Below are 18,613 nucleotides of genomic sequence, written 5' to 3'. Positions count from 1 at the left end.
CTATTCTAATCAATGCCCTAGGAATTAGCAGTAAAAAAGGTTAAGAGCTCACAGAGAAGTCAGACATGAAAAAAAGTAGTTATAATCAAATTATAATAAAGTATAAAAAGGTAAAATACTCAATAATGAAAACAGCAAGAAAGAACTGGAACAAAATGGCTGTTTACGAATTACCTCTGGAAATAATGTAAAACTGATAGCAAATACGAACACCTATCTTTCTTTGGCCTGGATGATGCAGCTTTAAATGAAAAGCATGGTTTATTTTAAATTGCCATGGAGAGTTTACTCATCCAAAAGGCAGTTATTTGGGGTAGTGGTAAATTTAAATTTTAAACTAACTATTGATAACAACTCATTACTTTCTCAGTCACTTAATGGCCATAGACATTTGTGGCCAATCTGCAGTTTAGACACATCAGGATAACCATTGCTTTAATTCCAAAACAAAGGTCAAAAGAAACATCACAGGCTGGGTCATGATTCTGTGATTCTGTGCCCTTTTCTATCAATCCATATGTAAAGCCTAATACATAACAGAAAGACTTATTTAGCAAATATCTGAGTGTTTTTCCCTTATTTGATTCTGAAGTGTATGGTACTGCTTTAACGCTTATTTTAAATATCTCATGCTGTGCATTCATTTGTAGCAAACATTTTTGTACAGAGGCTTTCAATGGAAAAAAAAAAAAAAGAATTTGCTACGCCAGACATCCAACTCTGAAAAAGAAACTACTATGGGGTATTTGCCTGTTGTTGACAGCCTTAATCTTGCTGTCACTAAGATAGCTACCACGGGGAGCCCTAAGCAAGGGCAAATTCTCCATGAAACAAATTCCATACACAGGTTAAAAAACTGTGAAAGCAGCAATTCATTAACATTCTGGGGATCCTGAGGCAACTCTGAGAATATGGAAAGGATTATGAACCTTCTCCATACACATTCACACAAACTGTAAAACTCCTGTAAGCCCATTTATGGACTCCAGGGTCACAAATCCTTATTCTATTCTCTTTCAGGGTCTGCCAATAACCAAATAAAAGATAGACTCCTTTTGGTCTTTCTTTATTCAACAGAAAAGTCTTTTCTTTCACCTTAAAATGCAAATACAAAGGAACGAGGGGGTGGGGTTTGCATTAATGAGGTTTAGGTTTCTAAGATATTGTATTAAAAATAGATTGTACCTCCCAATAAGAACAGTAATTCACCTAATTATTATTTTTAATACACCAATTTTATACCAAAGAAAAGCAGATACAGGAAGTCTTGCATTTCATGTGAAATACACAGGCATCCCTCAGTCTTTGGATCTCAACTGACAGTTTATGATCATCCTCAAAGCCAAGCCAACCACTGAGCCGAGGAGGTGCTAGGCAGGAGAAGGTCCAGCCCTTGGAAGGATACTGTAAGCACGAAGCCCAGGAAGTGAAGAAGTGTCTCCCCAGCATGTTCCCACTGCGTGTGCACATCCAGCTGACACACTTGTCGTGGCCGGTGCTGATCACCCACTCGGCGGCCAGGCTGAAGATGATGGCGGACACCCGGTTCTGATGAGCTGCGGGGACAGAAAGGGAAGTCTGCGCCCTGCACGAAGAAATGGGACCTTCCGAATCAAGACTGAGCCTCACCTTCTCCAGCTGCTTGGCCTGGAGACTCACGGTCTGAACAGTCGTACCACAGAAACGCCTGTCCCCTGTGAGCAGCTTTCAGATAAACTGCCCTACCCCACCTCACCACCACAGGCTTCCCGGCCGCCCTGTCTCCCTACCTGGTGGACAATCAGAAGCTGCAGGTCACTAAAGACTGATGCTCAAGGGGGATTCCAATAACTGATCAAAGACCAGGCCTTTTTTTTTTTTGCTATACTCGAGAGAACATTTTTACTGTGCTCTTACTATCAATACGTTCCATATGGAAAGCAGTAGTCTTTTCTTAAAAGAGCAATGTTTTTTTATAGTCTATCACTTTAGTACTTTGACCTTTTAGAAAACACTGGCATTGTAAGGGCGCTTGGGTGGCTCAGTCGGTTAAACAGCGGACTCCTGGTCTTGGCTCAGGCTGTGATCTCAAGGTCGTGAGATGGAGCCCGGGCTGGGGAAGTGAGAAGTCCTCTTCTCTCCCTCTGCCCCCTCCCACCCTGCTCGCACATCGCTCTCTCCAAAATAAATACATAAATCTTAAAACACTGGCACTGTAAACAAGAGAACTTCAATTTTCTGAAATTAAAAAAAATAGTGTAAGCATTTTGTTTCTGGAACAATTTGTGTGTAACTTTTTATTATTTATAAAGACAAAGTATTTGTAGAGTTCTGTATTCCAAAATAATAGCTGAGAATGAGGAAGGTATTCTATTACCTAACTCCTGAAATGTCTGCATTTCCAGGCTGACTGCAAGCCACACCAGGACCCTGTCTACTTCATCTAGTACAGGACCTGGCATGCAGCAGGCGTTTAATAAACACCAGTCTGATGAATGAAGTCAGAGGCTAGGCAGAGAAGTTTCTGACCTTGCTCTCAGCTGTATAGGTTGCTTTGGAAGAACCAAGGGACTCTTTCTTATAAATTAATTAGAAAATACTACAACTCTGTAGGTATATGGGTAAAATCATGAACAGACATTCACCAAACATAACAAATGATCGACATTAAGCAAAGCTTAAATAATTTATAAATTGACTATTTTGACTATCAAACAGGCAAAAAAAACATTTGTAAGAGCAATGTTGGACAGACTGGATGACCAAATACTCTCAACCACCACTCATGGGACTGTAAAAATTCACAGTAATGCTGGGAAGAAGTTTGTAAAATAAATCTAGAGCATTAAAAAACTTTTTAATGTTTGACCCAGTTACTCCACTTTTAGGAATCTGTCTGACACAGAAGCAACCAGGGTTACAGGATTAGAGTCAGAGTCAAGGACACGTACACACATATGTATGTATATATGAAATATACACTCACAGATATATATACATTGTCATATATGTTAGTGTTACCAAAAAATGGAAGCAGCACATACGCTCAAAAATAAAATGGTTAAATTACATCTGATAATGCACCCAATGGAATAGTATACAAAAATTTAAACATTGATAAGCAGGAAAAGGATGGTAAATAACTGAAGAGTTGGCAGCATCCTATATAACTGGGGGAAACATATCCACAAAGTTAACGTGAAGACCTAATTTTGATCATGAGACAGTGTTCTCATTTTGTGTGTGTCTACCTACATGCATGTGTATGCAAGTACGTGTGTGTATTATAATTACCTGGGTAGGTCTTGATAAAGTTCATTTTATTAAAATCTTCAGAAACGTGAAATTCCTAAAAGTAAACACATGCAATAAGAAAACAGTTACGGTTTTAAAAACAGGAACTTAACTTTCAAAACAAAGTAAAATCCAAGACTAGCTATCACCAGACGAGGACCTTGAGATTAGCTATAAAATAATAATATGGACCCTCAGTTTGTTTTTCAGACTCCACAGTCACTCAAGGGAGACCTGGGTGTTATACGCAAACAATGAATCATGGAACACTACATCAAAAACTAACAATGTAACGTATGGTGATTAACACAATAATTAAAAAAAATAAATGAAGGGCTAAAAAAAAGAGTAATATGGGATGGCTTCTTTCATCAGACTTGTCCTCAGGCCACGATTTCTTCTGGGGACCAGACCGAATAAAGTTGCTGCAGACCAGCACAGCATTTTTGCTCAGTTCTTCCCCCACAAGCCCAAGCTTTGTAGTCCCTTTCCTTCTACTATAAAGGAGGGATCTTGTTAATTTTGCTCTCTTGGTTACACTGAGTATTCCTCAAGATGATACACATAAAGCAAAACTGCAAAGACCCTGTTACAAATAGGGTTCTCAGCTACAGTGAAAATAAGGCATTGGGAATCTCAGCAATGTAAAGGCGAAAATATACATATGTCATATAGAAAACACACAAAAAAGGGAAATTTACAGATTGTGAGTGGTTTGCTTCTTTTAATATTCTTGTATTTACAAAATTTTTATAGACTATGTAATACTTTATAAGTAGGAAAAAATAAAAGTATATGCTTTTTAATGAAAAAATCAGCTTCAGCATAAAACCAAGAAGACAAAACTCTAAAGAAAACGCACTAAATTCTATTGATCAATGCTAACTGGTAAGTTCTTAAGGCTCTAAATAACATGGACATTATGAATTGTTAAACACACACACACACACACACACACAGGAATACTGATTCCTTGCTCTCCATCCTGGTATTGCATAGTACAAATATGTATCAGTATATATGTGTGTATATATATGTATTAATATATATTGACTGTGTGTGTATACATATATACACATATATACATATTGGGGACAGTATAAATATAGCAGTATATATATCATTGTATATATACTGATCTGTTTTGGGTGGAAAATCAAAGATCAATTGCTGACGAACGATACACCGGATTTACATTGCCCCTTTGCACTGAAGAGCTATGAATTTTTATATGCTGTCCTATAATCACAGAGTCTACCCTTGACTCGGGAGCCACAAGTAGGGTCCCTAGAGAAATAAAGTGTGCAACCACTGGACAAACTGCTTCTTGGCTTCTGGTTATATATGTGCATGCACATCACCATGATATTCCTATAAAATTTCCAGAAGGAGAAAGACGAGGACACTTGCATCTACTACTACCACGGTATTTATAACAGTCCCAGGCTGATGGCAAAGAGCTGGGCGAGCCCAACCCTGCATCTGTCACCATCCGCCTACTGCTGAGTGAACTGCTTGGGCACAGAGCCTATCCTTTCCACTGGCTTTTTCCTTCCTGGCACTTAAACACACTCAAGGCTTCTTAGCCTTTAACTTCAGAAACAAAACAAGCAGAAAACAACACAACTCTTTTAGCAGTTCTACGACTTTCCTCAGCTCCTTCTCTAAAGATCAGCCCACATTGACGACCCACTGCACACACGCCACCATCACGGCAGGAAAAGGGCTGCCCTCGCTTAGCACCAGCTGCTAAGTGCCGCTCCCAAGGTCCTTTTCCAGGCCTGACCTCATCCTCTCCCTGCTGCCCCTGACACTGTGACTCACCCCCACGTGAAACTCACTGCCTCTCCGGCTTCCGTGGCCCAGCGTCCTGGCTGGCTCTCCTCCCACTGCCCATTCTGCCTCCGTCTCCCCCATGGGCTCCCAGTCTCTGAATTTCCCTTAAATACTGATATTCCTAGGGAGGGTAACCTTGGCTCTCTGCTCCTCTCAGTCTATCTGCTCTCCCTAGTTGAGGCCAACCACTGCTGCAGTTTCCACGGACTTCTGCATTCAGAGAACTCCCAACCCCTATTCCAGACCAAACCCTGAGGTTCAGGCCCATGTACCCAACTGTCAATATTGACCTCGTCACCTTTCCCTCTACATCACATCTTCTCTGTCTTAGAGCATAGCTGACCACTCACCACCACCATCCTGCTAAAACTCTAGAAGCCATCTTCACACTGTTCTCTACAAAACACCCACATCCAACTAGACATCAAGTCTGCTTCCCAGAAAGCTCTCAAAGCCAACACCTCTTCTCCAACACTACCCCAGCGTTTCACAGTGTCCCACTGGGAGTCCTGAAACAGACTCTTAACTGGGACGCCTCAGTTTCAGCCTTGTCCCCCCAAACTCCACACACTGGCACACTAAGCTCACAAAAACAGAAACCCAACCATTCTGTCGTCCCCCGCCTAATGCTCTTCAATGGCTCCCCCCTAATGCACTTGACCCTAAGGTTCACTGTTGAGAGAGGTCACTGACCTCTCTTGTTGACCCATGAGCTGGGCCCTGGCAGTCAGCCGTCAAGAGGCTCCTCAACCCTTCCCCGTCTTTGGCATGTGTGTCCCACTTGCCTTCCCTGTTCCAGAGGCTGCCCCAAGCACATAGCCTTGACAGTGATGTGGTGTTGGGGCCATCTGGACGATATACATGACTGAACCCAGCTAAGGCCTCTATATAAACTTTTAAGACTCTGGTGGGTGGGGGCAGAGATTTACTCATCTTGCAGCTACTCAAGACAAACTTCATATATAAGCTCCCTTGCTCATTAAACCTCCCACTCAGCAATCTGGAGTGGACTGCCTCTTTCTTCGGTCTCTCCCTGCCCTCCGAGTTTGGGGGCTGGTTTCAGATTTCACCTGGGAAGCTCCCAAGGTTGTGAGCCAACATTCACCTGGAAGACTTGCTAAAATACTGACTCCCAGACCCCCCACCAAGGCATTCTGAAGCTGTGGGTCTGGCGTGGAACCAGAGAACACGTATCCCATTTAGTTCCCTAAATGATGCGTAGGAGTATGTAAGTTGGGGTAACTTGCTTACAGGATATAGTCAGCTCCTTAACACACACAGAAGGATCATGATTTCCCCTTCTCCCTGGTGGGCTTCCCCACTAACCCCACTCCTAAATGCTGTTATTCAGGACACAGGCCTGGGCCCTGTCTCCTCTCATTCATGTGAATGGCTGTAAACACAACCATTCTTACAGCTTAACAAATACCCTACATGCTGATGACCCCCCTGCCCAGGCTCCCACTGGGCCGTGGACTTGTGTATCCAATGCTGACTTCCCACGGCCACTGGTTAGCCCCTTGGTCTCTCAAGTGTACAGTTAGTTGGTTGGTCCCTTGTTGTCCCCTTTCCTTCCAAATGCCCCTTCCCCACACATTCCCAAGTCTTCCTCCTCTCAGTAAATGATACCACTGTGCACCCAGTTACTCAAGCCAGAAAGCTGGCCATCACCCAACTTCTTCTTCTTCCTCCCCTCCGCACGCCCAACCTTTCCCCAATGCACCTCACCAATCAATCTGCTTTTGTCCACTCTCGCTATCACCACCCTTTCATCCAGGTGGCCACAACAGCCTGACTATCCAGCTTCCACTCCCGCTGCTCCCTCCCCCGTAATGATCCATTCTGCACCGAGCACTGGCCAGAGGGATCTTTTAAAGGTGTAAATTCTATCATGTCACTCGCCTGTTGAAAACCCTGTAAGAGCTTCCCACAGCGTCTACAACTAACCTTAAAACACTACCCAGACCTTCCAGGCCCGGCATGACCTGGCTCCAGCCCGCATCTCTCCTCACCCCTCGGCCCCTCCCCGGCGTTCAGCACCATCCAGCATGATAACCTCCACCGAAGTCTCAAACACACAGAGATGTTCCCACCTCGAGTCTTCACGTGGACATTCACTTCTGGAAAACCTACTCTGGTTCTGCTTGGCCGACTCCTTCCCACCCTCCAGGTCTTAGCTGAAATGTCATGGAGCAGCCCTCCCGATAACCCTGTTCAGTGGGGCCGCAAACCCCTCTGGATGGTCTTGCTCACTGCACCTGTTCACGTCTCCACAGCGCTTACCACAACTTGCAACTTGATGCTTATTTACCTGTGTATTATCTGAACTTCCCGCTAGACCGTAAGCACCCCCCAACCCCACCAGCCCAGCAGGACCGCCTCTACTTTCTTCTCCACTGGCACTCTGCTCAACACGTAGAGCTGAAGACCGACTCAAATGCAAGGCGTTCCGTGACCCACTCTCGCTGCCTCTTCAGCTGTGGGTGTGTGATGCGCTTCACTGCTGTTCCCTGCACACAGCCCCCCGCCTCCTTGGCGTCTGGAGGTCCTTCTCCACCTGCCCCGCCCGGTGAGCTCCTTGCCATCCTCTAGGACTTGGCACGTTAGTAAGCCTGCGCGAGCCCTCTCCAGATGCTCTGCCTGGAGGACCGTGTGCACACTCACAGCAATTTCTGCCCTCTGTGGGGCTGTACTTACTACGTCATCTTACACTTACTGGACCCCACTAGCGAAGTCTCATTCTTACTGTTTCTATTCTGTAAAGCAGTGCTACTCGGTGTGGTCTGCAGATGGCTGGTCCCGATGAGAAGGGGAAATAGGCAGTGAGTGTTCAGCAACCTTTATAGCAATTTCATATTGTTATGACACCCAAGGATGAAATCTGTGGACTTTCTCATCCAACAATGTAGTATCAAAAACATCAATCCAGCAAGCTAAACCCACAGCAAACAGAAGGAAGAAAATAATAAAATTAGAGTTGAAATAAATAAGCACAGAATAGGAAAAACAAAAGAAAAAAACCAATGAAACCAAAACTGGTTCTTTGAAAAGATGGATGCAACTGAAATGCTGGAGTGACAAACAGCGCGAGGGCTCAAACCGCTAACTTCAGGAATGACGGGAGACCGGACTCCCGACCTTACAGAAACACAAAGGGTCGTGAAGGGCTACTACGCCCATATCACAGTATACCACTCCAGCACAGAAAGGAATGAGGTGCTAATTCAAGCTACAACATAGATGAACCTTGGAAACGTCATGCTAAGTGAAAGAAGCCAGACATAAAAGGCAACACACATTATGTGATTCTGTTCACATAAAATGTCTAAAATAGGCAAATCTCTGGCCTCGGAAAATAGATTAGTGATTGCCAGGAGTTGGGAGAAGGGGGAGTGAGGGCTGATTGCTAATGGGTATGGGTTTCTTGGGGGAGGGGGGGTGATGATAATGTTCTGGAATTAGAGAATGTTAATGTTTGTATAACCTGTGAATATACTACAAACCCAGTGAATTGCATTACCTTAAAATGGTGAATTTTATGTGAATTACATCTCCATTAAGAAAACATACATATTCACACACCCACACAATTAGACCCACAAAAATACCTACCAATCTGCAATAAACTGAACTTTTAAATATCTGGTCCTTCACCAGAGTTAGTTTGAGAAGCACTGCCTTAAAGAGTTATAGGAGTTGTTGGCTGAATGACTAGTCACTGACCTTGTTCTCCTTCCCCCTCCATTGTTACTTACACTTACACATATACACACACATACACAATGTGCGCACGCGAACACCCACAGGCTCTCCACTGTGCCCTCCCTGCCCCAGCTAACCCCTCATGGTTCAAGGACGAGGCTGCTGCAGACCATATATTCACTGTATGAAGGCTGAACACCAAACCATCAATCATGAAAGCATTCTGAGCTCCATGACTGGTTTAAAAATAAGCACAAATTAAAATTAATCTATTTTTAGGCCTAATGCCTATACTGAATTAAACATTTTTTATGCCAATCAGGCATTCACTTTTCTTTATTTAAACTGTCTAACAGGCATGAACACAGGGTGGTCAATATAACGAATACACTCTGAAAACTACCTACCATTACGGCTCCATTATCCTGGCCCACAAATATCCGTCTGCTATCATGATGGTAAGCCATAGCAGAGCAGGGAGCTGCCAGAAAGACAAAGACCATATTACAAGCAAACCTAAGCATTCTAAGTCATCGTTCAAAATACATTATTATACAATTTAAGTTTAAAAAAGAGGGCAAGAATGTTTTTTAGAAAATAATGATGTAATTAACAAGTCAGGAAACGACAGATGTTGGTGGGGATGCGGAGAAAGGGGAACCCTCCTACACTCTTGGGAATGCAAGCTGGTGCATCCACTCTGGAAAACAGCATGGAGGTTCCTCAGAAAGTTGAAAATAGAGCTACCCTACGACCCAGCAACTGCACTACTGGGTATTTACCCCAAAGATACAAATGTAGTGATCCGAAGGGGCACCTGCACCCCAACGTTTATAGCAGCAATGCCCACAATAGCCAAACTATGGAAAGAGCCAAGATGTCCATCAACAGATGAACGGATAAAGAAGTTGTGGTGTATATATATACATACACACACAATGCAATATTATGCAGCCATCAAAAAACCCGAAATCTTGCCATTTGCAATGACGTGGATGGAACTAGAGGGTGTTATTCTAAGCGAAATAAGTCAATCAGAGAAAGACCTATATCATATGATCTCACTGATAGGAGGAATTCTTAATCTCAGGAAACAAACTGAGGGTTGCTGGAGTGGTGGGGGGTGGGAGGGATGGGGTGGCTGGGTGATGGACATTGGGGAGGGTATGTGCTATGGTGAGTGCTGTGAATTGTGTAAGACTGTTGAATCACAGACCTGTACCTCTGAAACAAATAATACATTATATGTTAAAAAAAAAAGAAGAAGAAGAAGAAGATAGTAGGAAGGGAAAAATGAAAGGGGGGAATCGGAGGGGGAGATGAACCATGAGAGACTATGGACTCTGAGAAACAAACTGAGGGTTCTAGAGGGGAGGGGGGTGGAGGGATGGGTTAGCTTGGTGATGGGTGTTAAAGAGGGCACGTTCTGCATGGAGCACTGGGTGTTCTACGCAAACAATGAATCATGGAACACTACATCAAAAACTAATGATGTAATGTATGGTGATTAACATAACATAATAAAATTTTAAAAAATAATGATGTAAATGGAAAATGTTACTGACGTTCTTTCTTTTAGTTTAAAATTCCAATTCAAAAAATGTTCTACATTATTTTTATGACTTTGAGGGAAGCAAGCCAGCATGAAGTCTCATCTGGTTGAAACTCCTACCTGTAGGCTGCAGAACATGGGGGCCAGTGCTTAGAATGAGTAATCTGTTACCCAAACTCAGGAGGCCATCCTGCCCCGACTCCTCTTCCCCCTCACAGGTAACAGAGTGGCTAGAATCTGTAGAAAAGGAGTTTCCAGCACCAGAATTCCCATTCGACCGTACATGCGAGCAAGCTAGGAAAGCCACTTTGGGATTACGTGTTCTCTTCCAATGGTGAGGAAAGGCTCCCTTTCCCATGACATACACAACCTCAGTTTGTAGTAAGCAGAGTTGTGAGGTGTATACATGCATGTTTCTTTGTCCACAGCAGTATTATGTGCCTGGAATAGTACCTGCTTCCTCTCGTGTTCATATCCCCTTCCAGGTTCTACCTGTCTTTCTTCCAGAAAGCTTGGGCCAGAGTTTCAGAAAGGAGAAACTAGATCATCTCCTTTTGCTAAAAATTAGAATTAAAGTGATTTGGAAAATGGAAACATGTGGAAAAAGAAATATTTGGGTTCATTTCAGCCTAAAGAAGTTTGACTATGGGAGAACCACAACAAGGGAATACATACTGTGAAACAAACAAACTTGAGTTTACTTTAAGGTAACACTTCTTCTAAAAAAGTAAAAGAAAAAAATCTCATAAATGCCGTTACCATTTGAAAACAGTTTAAAGTTTTCTCTCTACAAAGGGCTGATATTTTCCACTGAAGGACGAAAGTAAACTAATGCTGGACCGCACCTGAAGGCAAAGACACAGCGAGCTGCGTGATCAGGTTACAGAAAGAGGTTTTTCTCGGGTGCATTCAGAGAACTACCCCGCTGGTAGGGAGGTGCTGCAGGGTCTGCACACAAAACAGTCACACGTGACTGAAGCCTGGACCCCTCACCCACCACACTGAAGTGGGAGACTATAAAGAATGATCGAGGGGCGTCTGGGTGGCTCAGGCGGTTGAGCATCCGACTGTTGACTTCGGCTCAGGTCATGATCTCAGATCGTGAGATCAAGCCCCGCGGCAGGCTCTGCGCTGGGTGTGGAGCCTGCTTAAGATTCTCTCTCTCCCTCTCCCTCTGCCTCTCTTTCTCTCTCTCTAAAAAAGAATGATCGAGTTTAAGAATTATAATCACAAAGGTGTATGTATCTTCTTCATATAAAGTACTCTTCAATAACCATCATAAAATTATCTTTGGCAAATCAAACATGCGTTGGTGATTTCTGATTCATCGTCACCATTTTTGCTTACTTTTAGGTTGGTACAAAAATCTTAATGCTTTAGTTTTCAGCTTCTTTTCAATTCTTTTTATGTCCAACCCTGTAACAAACTATCCATAAATATGTAACATGCTCTCGTGTAAAATTTACAATGTGCTGAGTAGTTTTATGAGGCTAGAGAATTCCCACATTTAAAAAAGAGAAAAAAAAAAAAGCTTCCCTAATTTATTTGCTCTGTATGTAAAGATGTCCTGGGTTTTTTTTCCTAGAGAGGAAGCTTCTAATGAGATAAGCAGTATTAATTAAAAAAAAAAATTGGATATTCATAGTTTTATAAACATGTAAAACACAAATCATCTTTCAAATCAGCGGCCTTTTAAAAAGGCATCATCGCAATCCAAAATCATACGCTTCAAACTCGAGTTTTGTAAATAAAGGTATTTCTGTTTTTTTTGGAATACAGCCAGGCTGCTTCACTTATGTATTGTTTATGGTTGCTTTCGCACTCCGACAGCGGAGTTGAGTGGCTGCCACAGAGACTGTTTGGCCCACAGCGTCTAGATATTTACAGGCTGGCCCTTTGCAGAGAACACTGGTGGGCAGCCCAGTTCTGGAATCCAATGGGCATGGACCGAATTCCCACCACAAGCAACTGACTCAACCCCTCTGCCATTAGTTTTCTCACTTACCAAATGGTGGAAAAATCATCTACCTTGTACAGCTGTGTGATTTCATAAAGTGGTATTACCAAAAAATAGGCATGAGTCACAGAGTAGATTACAGAAACTAGGAGTTACCATTCTTCTTCAGCTAAAGCAGATTCTGAAAGTTATTTTTGTTACGTGAGGCAAAGTTATGAAACAACTGGATCGCACAGAGCAATACACTAAGGTCTGGCTTATTGATCACTCTGTTAGGTCACAAGGAAAAGTTAAAACTGGTGGACAGTCACTAAAATGTCCTCAATTGGATAATCTGTAGACAGTTTTTAGAACAAGACACTTCTCATATTTTGAATTCGGTTTTCAATTAAAAGTCATTGTAGAGCAGTCATTTCTCATAATTTCATTCATTCTGTTCTCTGCAGGCAGTGTTCTTACAGTCTCCTCAGTGGTGTAGTTCCAGACAGAACTGTAAGGCACAGTAAAGAAGCATCTGGAAGCAACAAGTTGAGTACGTCTAGGTGCAAACACGTGGGTGTCGGCCACCCACAACGATGCTATGCCTGTTCTTTCCAGTTGTTGCCGGTCCTTCCAGACACAGCCTTCCGGGAACTGCTTCCAGGGGGTACGTTTAAGCCAAGTTAGCAACTGCTAGGGAGGGCAACTGAGAGCCAAAGCCACGAGCTCAAGACCTAAAAGCCAAGGAAGAGTGCACACTTCTGCTAAATTTGAGGAGAGAAAGTCCACAGCTGTACTAACTCTCTGGGCTAAATACAAACTGAGGAGTAAGTAAACTAAAAATAGGACAAAATCCATCTCAGTCTCTATTCCAGGGAGCAGGAACTCCAAGGTTGAGGATGCAAGGACGTGAAGCTATGCCCGAAACGTGAGGTGTGGAGGAAGGGAGGGGAAGGAGGAAGAAGAGCAACAGCGTGAACAAGACTGTCCACAAAGATGACAAAACACCCCCCCAGCACTAGCAGGACTTCCTCAGGCCGCTGCTACTTCCAGCGGGGAGACCCATCCCTGGGCCACCGGAAGTAAGGAATCATCCATCTGAGAGAGGCTCTGCCCTGCTCCGAAACAACCAAAGTTTGATTTGAAAATTTATTCAGCGGGCTCTCTGAGTACAAAGACTAAGACACCGGGTCGTCGTCACTGAGAGTGAGTAAGCAAGGTTATGCGCCCCGTCTGCACGGACGCGGGCAGCAGGAGGGGCGACTGCCTGGCACCAAATGTCATGGGTAGGTTTTCAGGGAGGCTTCTCAGAGGTACATGCTGTAGAACCGTATGGCTCCTTTTGTAATAGTTATCTTCACAGCAGTAGTCCACAGAGTCTTCATGTTCGTTGCTTAACCACCAAGACAGGCAAGGTGAGCAGCCTGCACAAGCTGTCTGGGCAAGGCAGGAAAAATCCAGCTCCTGATTGACTCCTAAATTTTTCTGAATGTGATCACAGGATCCGAACAGTGCATGCACACCGGAACAGATGTACGAAGGAGAAAGCGCCAGCCGAGAAAGGAGGCACTCAGAAGAACGATCCAGACTGACTACTCGGAATATGCTGAAAAATTGGCTGTTCTGGGTTTGTAACACACTCTACTGCCTCTGGACTAACTCTTGAGAAGGCTGGGAACGCTGTCAACAGTGTCTACAACGACCAGCAAGAGTTCTTCCTCGGAGGACCTGACCATGGTCTTCAGAAGGAACAAAGCATCAGGCAGGCCCCAGCGCCTCTTTTCTCCTCCTCAGGGGTCCTCTGAATACTGAAACCCTTAGTTGAGGAAAATTCCTCATTAAGGACCAACACCACACGAGGGAGTGAGCAGAGCTATGGTGCCTTCCATGTGGCTATTTGGGGTAGCAGGACCCAACCCCAGGGTGGGCCCGTGGGGCATCCAGGCCTCCGTCCAGGGCTTTCTTTTCAAGAGAGGAGGAGGAGAAGGGGGGGCAGGAACAGATGGGGGGGCTGTCACATCCGCACGAAGGGCTGGAACTTATAATTTAGGTCACTGCCTCCCAGGGTTCTTTTAAAATCTCAATGCAAAAGCTTTATCTTCTAGATTTATTTTGTGAACATATTTAACTATTGAGAAAATTCTCTATGTAGAACGCGTTATACTTTGGACCCAATCTCTCAATCTCTCAGTAGTACCCGGAAGTTTGTGAAAAGGCTGGGCAGAAGGCTGGTTATGAGGGCATGGGAGTACAGGGCTCTTTTTTAGTGTCAGCCTCAGCCACCGCCAGGTATACAGTCATTATGAATACAGGTTGGCAAAATAAAAACAAAGGAAAACCTGGGGGCAGTGAGGCACGCCCCTCCCCCTGCCTCTTCCCTTTTTTTTCAGTTTTGCTCAAGTCAGCTTCAGTTAAGCCAGCAGACCTGACTTCCTTTGCCAAAGAAAAGTTTTCCTGCAGTTTAGCACAGCCTGTTGGAGTATTAGGCAACTAAGAAACCCATTTTGAAATATAGTAGCACACTTTTAGAAAAAATATTTTATTAATTTATTTACTGGGGGGCAGGGCAGAGGGAGAGAGAGAATCTCAAGCAGACTCCCTGCTGAGCATGGAGCCCCATTTGGGCTCGATCGCACAACTCTGAGATCACGACCTGAGCCGAAATCAAGTCAGACAATTAACTGACAGGCACCCAGATGCCCCTCTCGTAGCACTTTTTAATCAGGCATTTTGAAATTTGAATCACCAAAGGCATTAGACATACGCCCCTCAAGTGGAACAGCTCAGCTACTCACAGGCCATGGTGTGGTAAATGCTGGGCCAGTACTGCCCACTGTCTCTTTTCAGCCATACTCGGATGGTTCTGTGGAGAAAAGAAAAGAATGAAAGAGGAGTCTTTAGCAATTTCATCTTGTTTGTGCTCCAGGGAAACGTAACTATTTACTTTATTTTCAATCCCATTTCCCAACTGACCTTATAACATTAATCAATTGGACCAACTGGAGAAATACAGCAGCGCCCACAGGCACAGCACATAGTACGTTCCATACAGGCCGGGCACACGTGTGCACCCACACGCCCCATATCTAGCTGCAAATCTATGACCATTTATGGCAAGTTATGTGGTAGCTATGAGTCAGAATTTCAAATAATTTTAAAAATATGGAAAATCTTATTATATAAAGATACACAAAGAAAACTGCTGCTTTTCTTAATAAAAAGCAAACTATGCAAACTTGGTCGCCTGCCATCTGAGCCGAACGAGGGAAGCAGAAGACACCAACGGGAAGACAATGCTTCTGGAGGACCGGGAGAGATGTGCGTAGAAAGCAGCGCCCACACCGCTGCTGGCTCCCGATAATTCCCGGCCTTCCTGCCCCCGGGAGGAAATCATCCCACGCCAGGTCTCCAGGCCTCTCCTTTCATCAGAACCCACACGGGGAGATGAGGAAATCCTGCACACAGGCAGGAAAATGGCAAATGACCAAAATAGCCAAAGTTTCATATGCTGGCTTATCATGTCCGGAGAACAATAAGGAACACTGGGGCTCTTCCTCCTCTGCTCGCAGAAGCTCCTCACAGCTCCGGGCCCCTTCCTCCTCCGAATGCCGGGGACACTCCCTGTCTCTCCCCGCACAGGCTCACTCTGCCCCTGCGCTGCGTCCCAACCACCCCACTGCCCCTTCCTGTCAGCTCTGTCACAGTCACGCTAGGATTTCTACCAGCAACGCGGATCCTGGCACACGGTTGGCACTGATCAAATGTCTGCACCTTAAACTAAAATACATAAGACTAAATGTTGACACTATGTGTCTCCATTTTGTTTGACATTCAAGACAAGTGTGACTAGTCTATGAGGATAAATATCAGAATGGTGGTGCTTCTGGGGGAGGAAGACAGAATGTAAAGGGATATGCTGGAGCTTTCGGGGTAATGATAAGGCTCTGGGGAGTTGGTTTCATGAGTACCCGCATTCGTCAGGAGTTGCCCAACTGTAATTCAGATCCATACAGATTACTGTATATAATTAGCCTGCAATAAAGAAAGACTAGATGTTGACCTTCATTCATCCAAGTAAGTAAGAGGACCTAGCAGCACAGTGGGCAAATTACTACTTTGTATATGAACTGGATACAGGCCTCAGCGTAGGAGAATCCATGTGTACAACACGCCATCTTCCAGCCGCTGCTGATTGGTCACAACTGAGCCTTTGCCAACTTTCTCCACATCCCACCCCTGATCACAACCGGCTAGACCAGAAATGGGCATCTGATCCTAGCTGGATCAATCAGCTCCTCCCTTGGGAAATCAGAAACAGAGAGAGAGAGAAAAATAGATCAGTATCTCTAATAGTTGAAATGGCTGCTTCTTGTCATATGTTTTCCAATTTAGACTGCAGAATGTTGCACATCGAAAAAGGGAAAGAATGAAGTCAACCGATTAAAAGAAGCAGAAGCAAGCTAAAGAGGGTCCAGGTGAGAGTCCCCTATGCCCAAGACGGAGCTATTTCCCTAGTCTGGGGTTCTGTGAGGCAGACACCACAGCATCCTTACCAGAAATACTCTCAATAGCTTAAGTCAGCCTGAGTTATTTTTGTTGCTGGCAATCAAGCAGGTACTAATACAGGACATCTGATGACACCAAGAATACCAGTTTCTTCAGTTGAGCATCATTAAACAAGCTCCTACGTGATGAGGTTCACAAGGCAAGATAAATAGGCAGACTTTCTTTCAAGGTACCTGTATTGTGACAGTAAGTTCTAAAAGTCTAAGTTCACATCCAAAATTAAACGAGAGAGGGAGAGCAGAATAAATCATGTAGGAAGGGACCTTTAATGTTTATAGTTTGTAATTCCACATCCTCGTGGATGCCCAGGCAGCTCAAAGGACGATTCCATGGCACATGGTCTTCCCTCGTGGAAGAAGAGCAATACTCAGTAACAGAGAAGTTGGCCGTTGAGTGGGAAACCCTAAAGCTTATCTCTGCCATCCAATCGTCTAACCTCGAAAAGCCTAATTTTTATTTCATGAAGTTCAGAATGATATTTAAAATAGCCCCAGGTCAACATGAAAACTACCCAGACACCAGCATTTGGGAACACACAATTACTTCCTTTGGAGGACAAACATCAGTATTACAATTTGGTCTGCGCCCAGCTGACCTACTGCGCACCAGCTGCCATAGCAGCTGGAACTGGCAGGACTTAGATTATCTCACATGATGTTTCGTGTGAAAATCGATTACATCCAGACTGAGAGAAGACCGTCCATGCTTGAGAATCAAGTTCCAAAACAGGCACTTGACCTTGATAGTCAGCTCTACCTCTCTGTATTCACATCTTCTATCTGGAGTTCTGTCCCTTCTCCTTTCAAGCCATGCTCTTTCCCTTCCTTCCACAACAATGCTGAAATCTCCCATTTCCAAGATTAAATCAAAACAACATTAAGTTTAACACCTAACTCCAGTACTACCAAGAACCTACGTATTAAACAAAGTTGTATAATTTCTACTAAGTAATATAAGACTTTGTTTTGTATTGTGTTTTGTTTTTTTTTTTTAAGATTTTATTTATTTATTTGACAGAGAGAGAGACACAGTGAGAGAGGGAACACAAGCAGGGGGAGCAGGAGAGGGAGAAGCAGACTTCCTGCCGATGTGGGACTCGATCCCAGGACCCTGGGATCATGACCTAAGCCGAAGGCAGATGCTTAACGACTGAGCCACCCAGGCGCCCCTTGTACTGTGTTTAGAATGTGTCTCAATTGGGTAATAAATGGTTGTAAAAATAGGCTTAAATTGGGCTGCTTATTAAAAAAAATCAACAAATTCAAGAGCTCAAAAAAATTTACTATTCAGTAAATTGGAAGTAAAATCTAAAGTTGAAAGCAACACAATAATACAGTTTAGTAACATTTACAGGACAAAACTACTAAAAACTCTAGCATGTTATTAACAGACCATATAATCACTGAGTGTCAAGATCAGATTGTTTTATTTCTACAAAAACCACAATATTTTCTGCCTAACTGAATGTCTCAGCCACTCTCTCTGAGTTAAATTAAAATATCACAGCTTAACTTTTCCTTTAATATTTTGACAAGTTTACACCCACTCACCTAAACTCATTTTATGCTTTGCTTGCTGCTTATTCTAGCCATTTTTTTATGGATGGGTTTTCTTTGAGATTCCAAGAGCATGCCAATCTGAAAAAAAAAGTCTTTCCTTAAAACCAAGACCTCAGAAACATGTTCACCTTTGCCAGGTTCTATTTTTAAGTTATTTTAAAGCAACTGTCTGATATTTTTCCAAAAGGT

The 18,613-nt window shown here is 43.7% G+C and overlaps 1 protein-coding gene across 1 annotated transcript in view; it reads right to left on the bottom strand.

The window, feature by feature from the left end:
- Positions 1-18,613, bottom strand: part of WDFY1 (WD repeat and FYVE domain containing 1) — a 47,659-nt gene that overhangs the window by 16,391 nt on the left and 12,655 nt on the right. The window contains exons 2-5 of the mRNA XM_035007007.1: positions 15,095-15,162; positions 9,219-9,292; positions 3,274-3,328; positions 1,406-1,556 (exon numbers count right to left, since the gene is read on the bottom strand). Coding sequence (XP_034862898.1) covers positions 1,406-1,556; positions 3,274-3,328; positions 9,219-9,292; positions 15,095-15,162 — 348 coding nt within the window. The remainder of the gene's footprint in view (positions 1-1,405; positions 1,557-3,273; positions 3,329-9,218; positions 9,293-15,094; positions 15,163-18,613) is intronic.

The sequence above is a fragment of the Mirounga leonina genome, unplaced genomic scaffold (assembly GCF_011800145.1).
Source record: "Mirounga leonina isolate KUSES-001 unplaced genomic scaffold, KU_Mleo_1.0 Mir_151, whole genome shotgun sequence".
NCBI classification, from domain to species: domain Eukaryota; kingdom Metazoa; phylum Chordata; class Mammalia; order Carnivora; family Phocidae; genus Mirounga; species Mirounga leonina.
The sequence above is the reverse complement of the archived record's forward strand: the minus strand, read 5'-3'. Positions and strand labels throughout refer to the sequence as shown.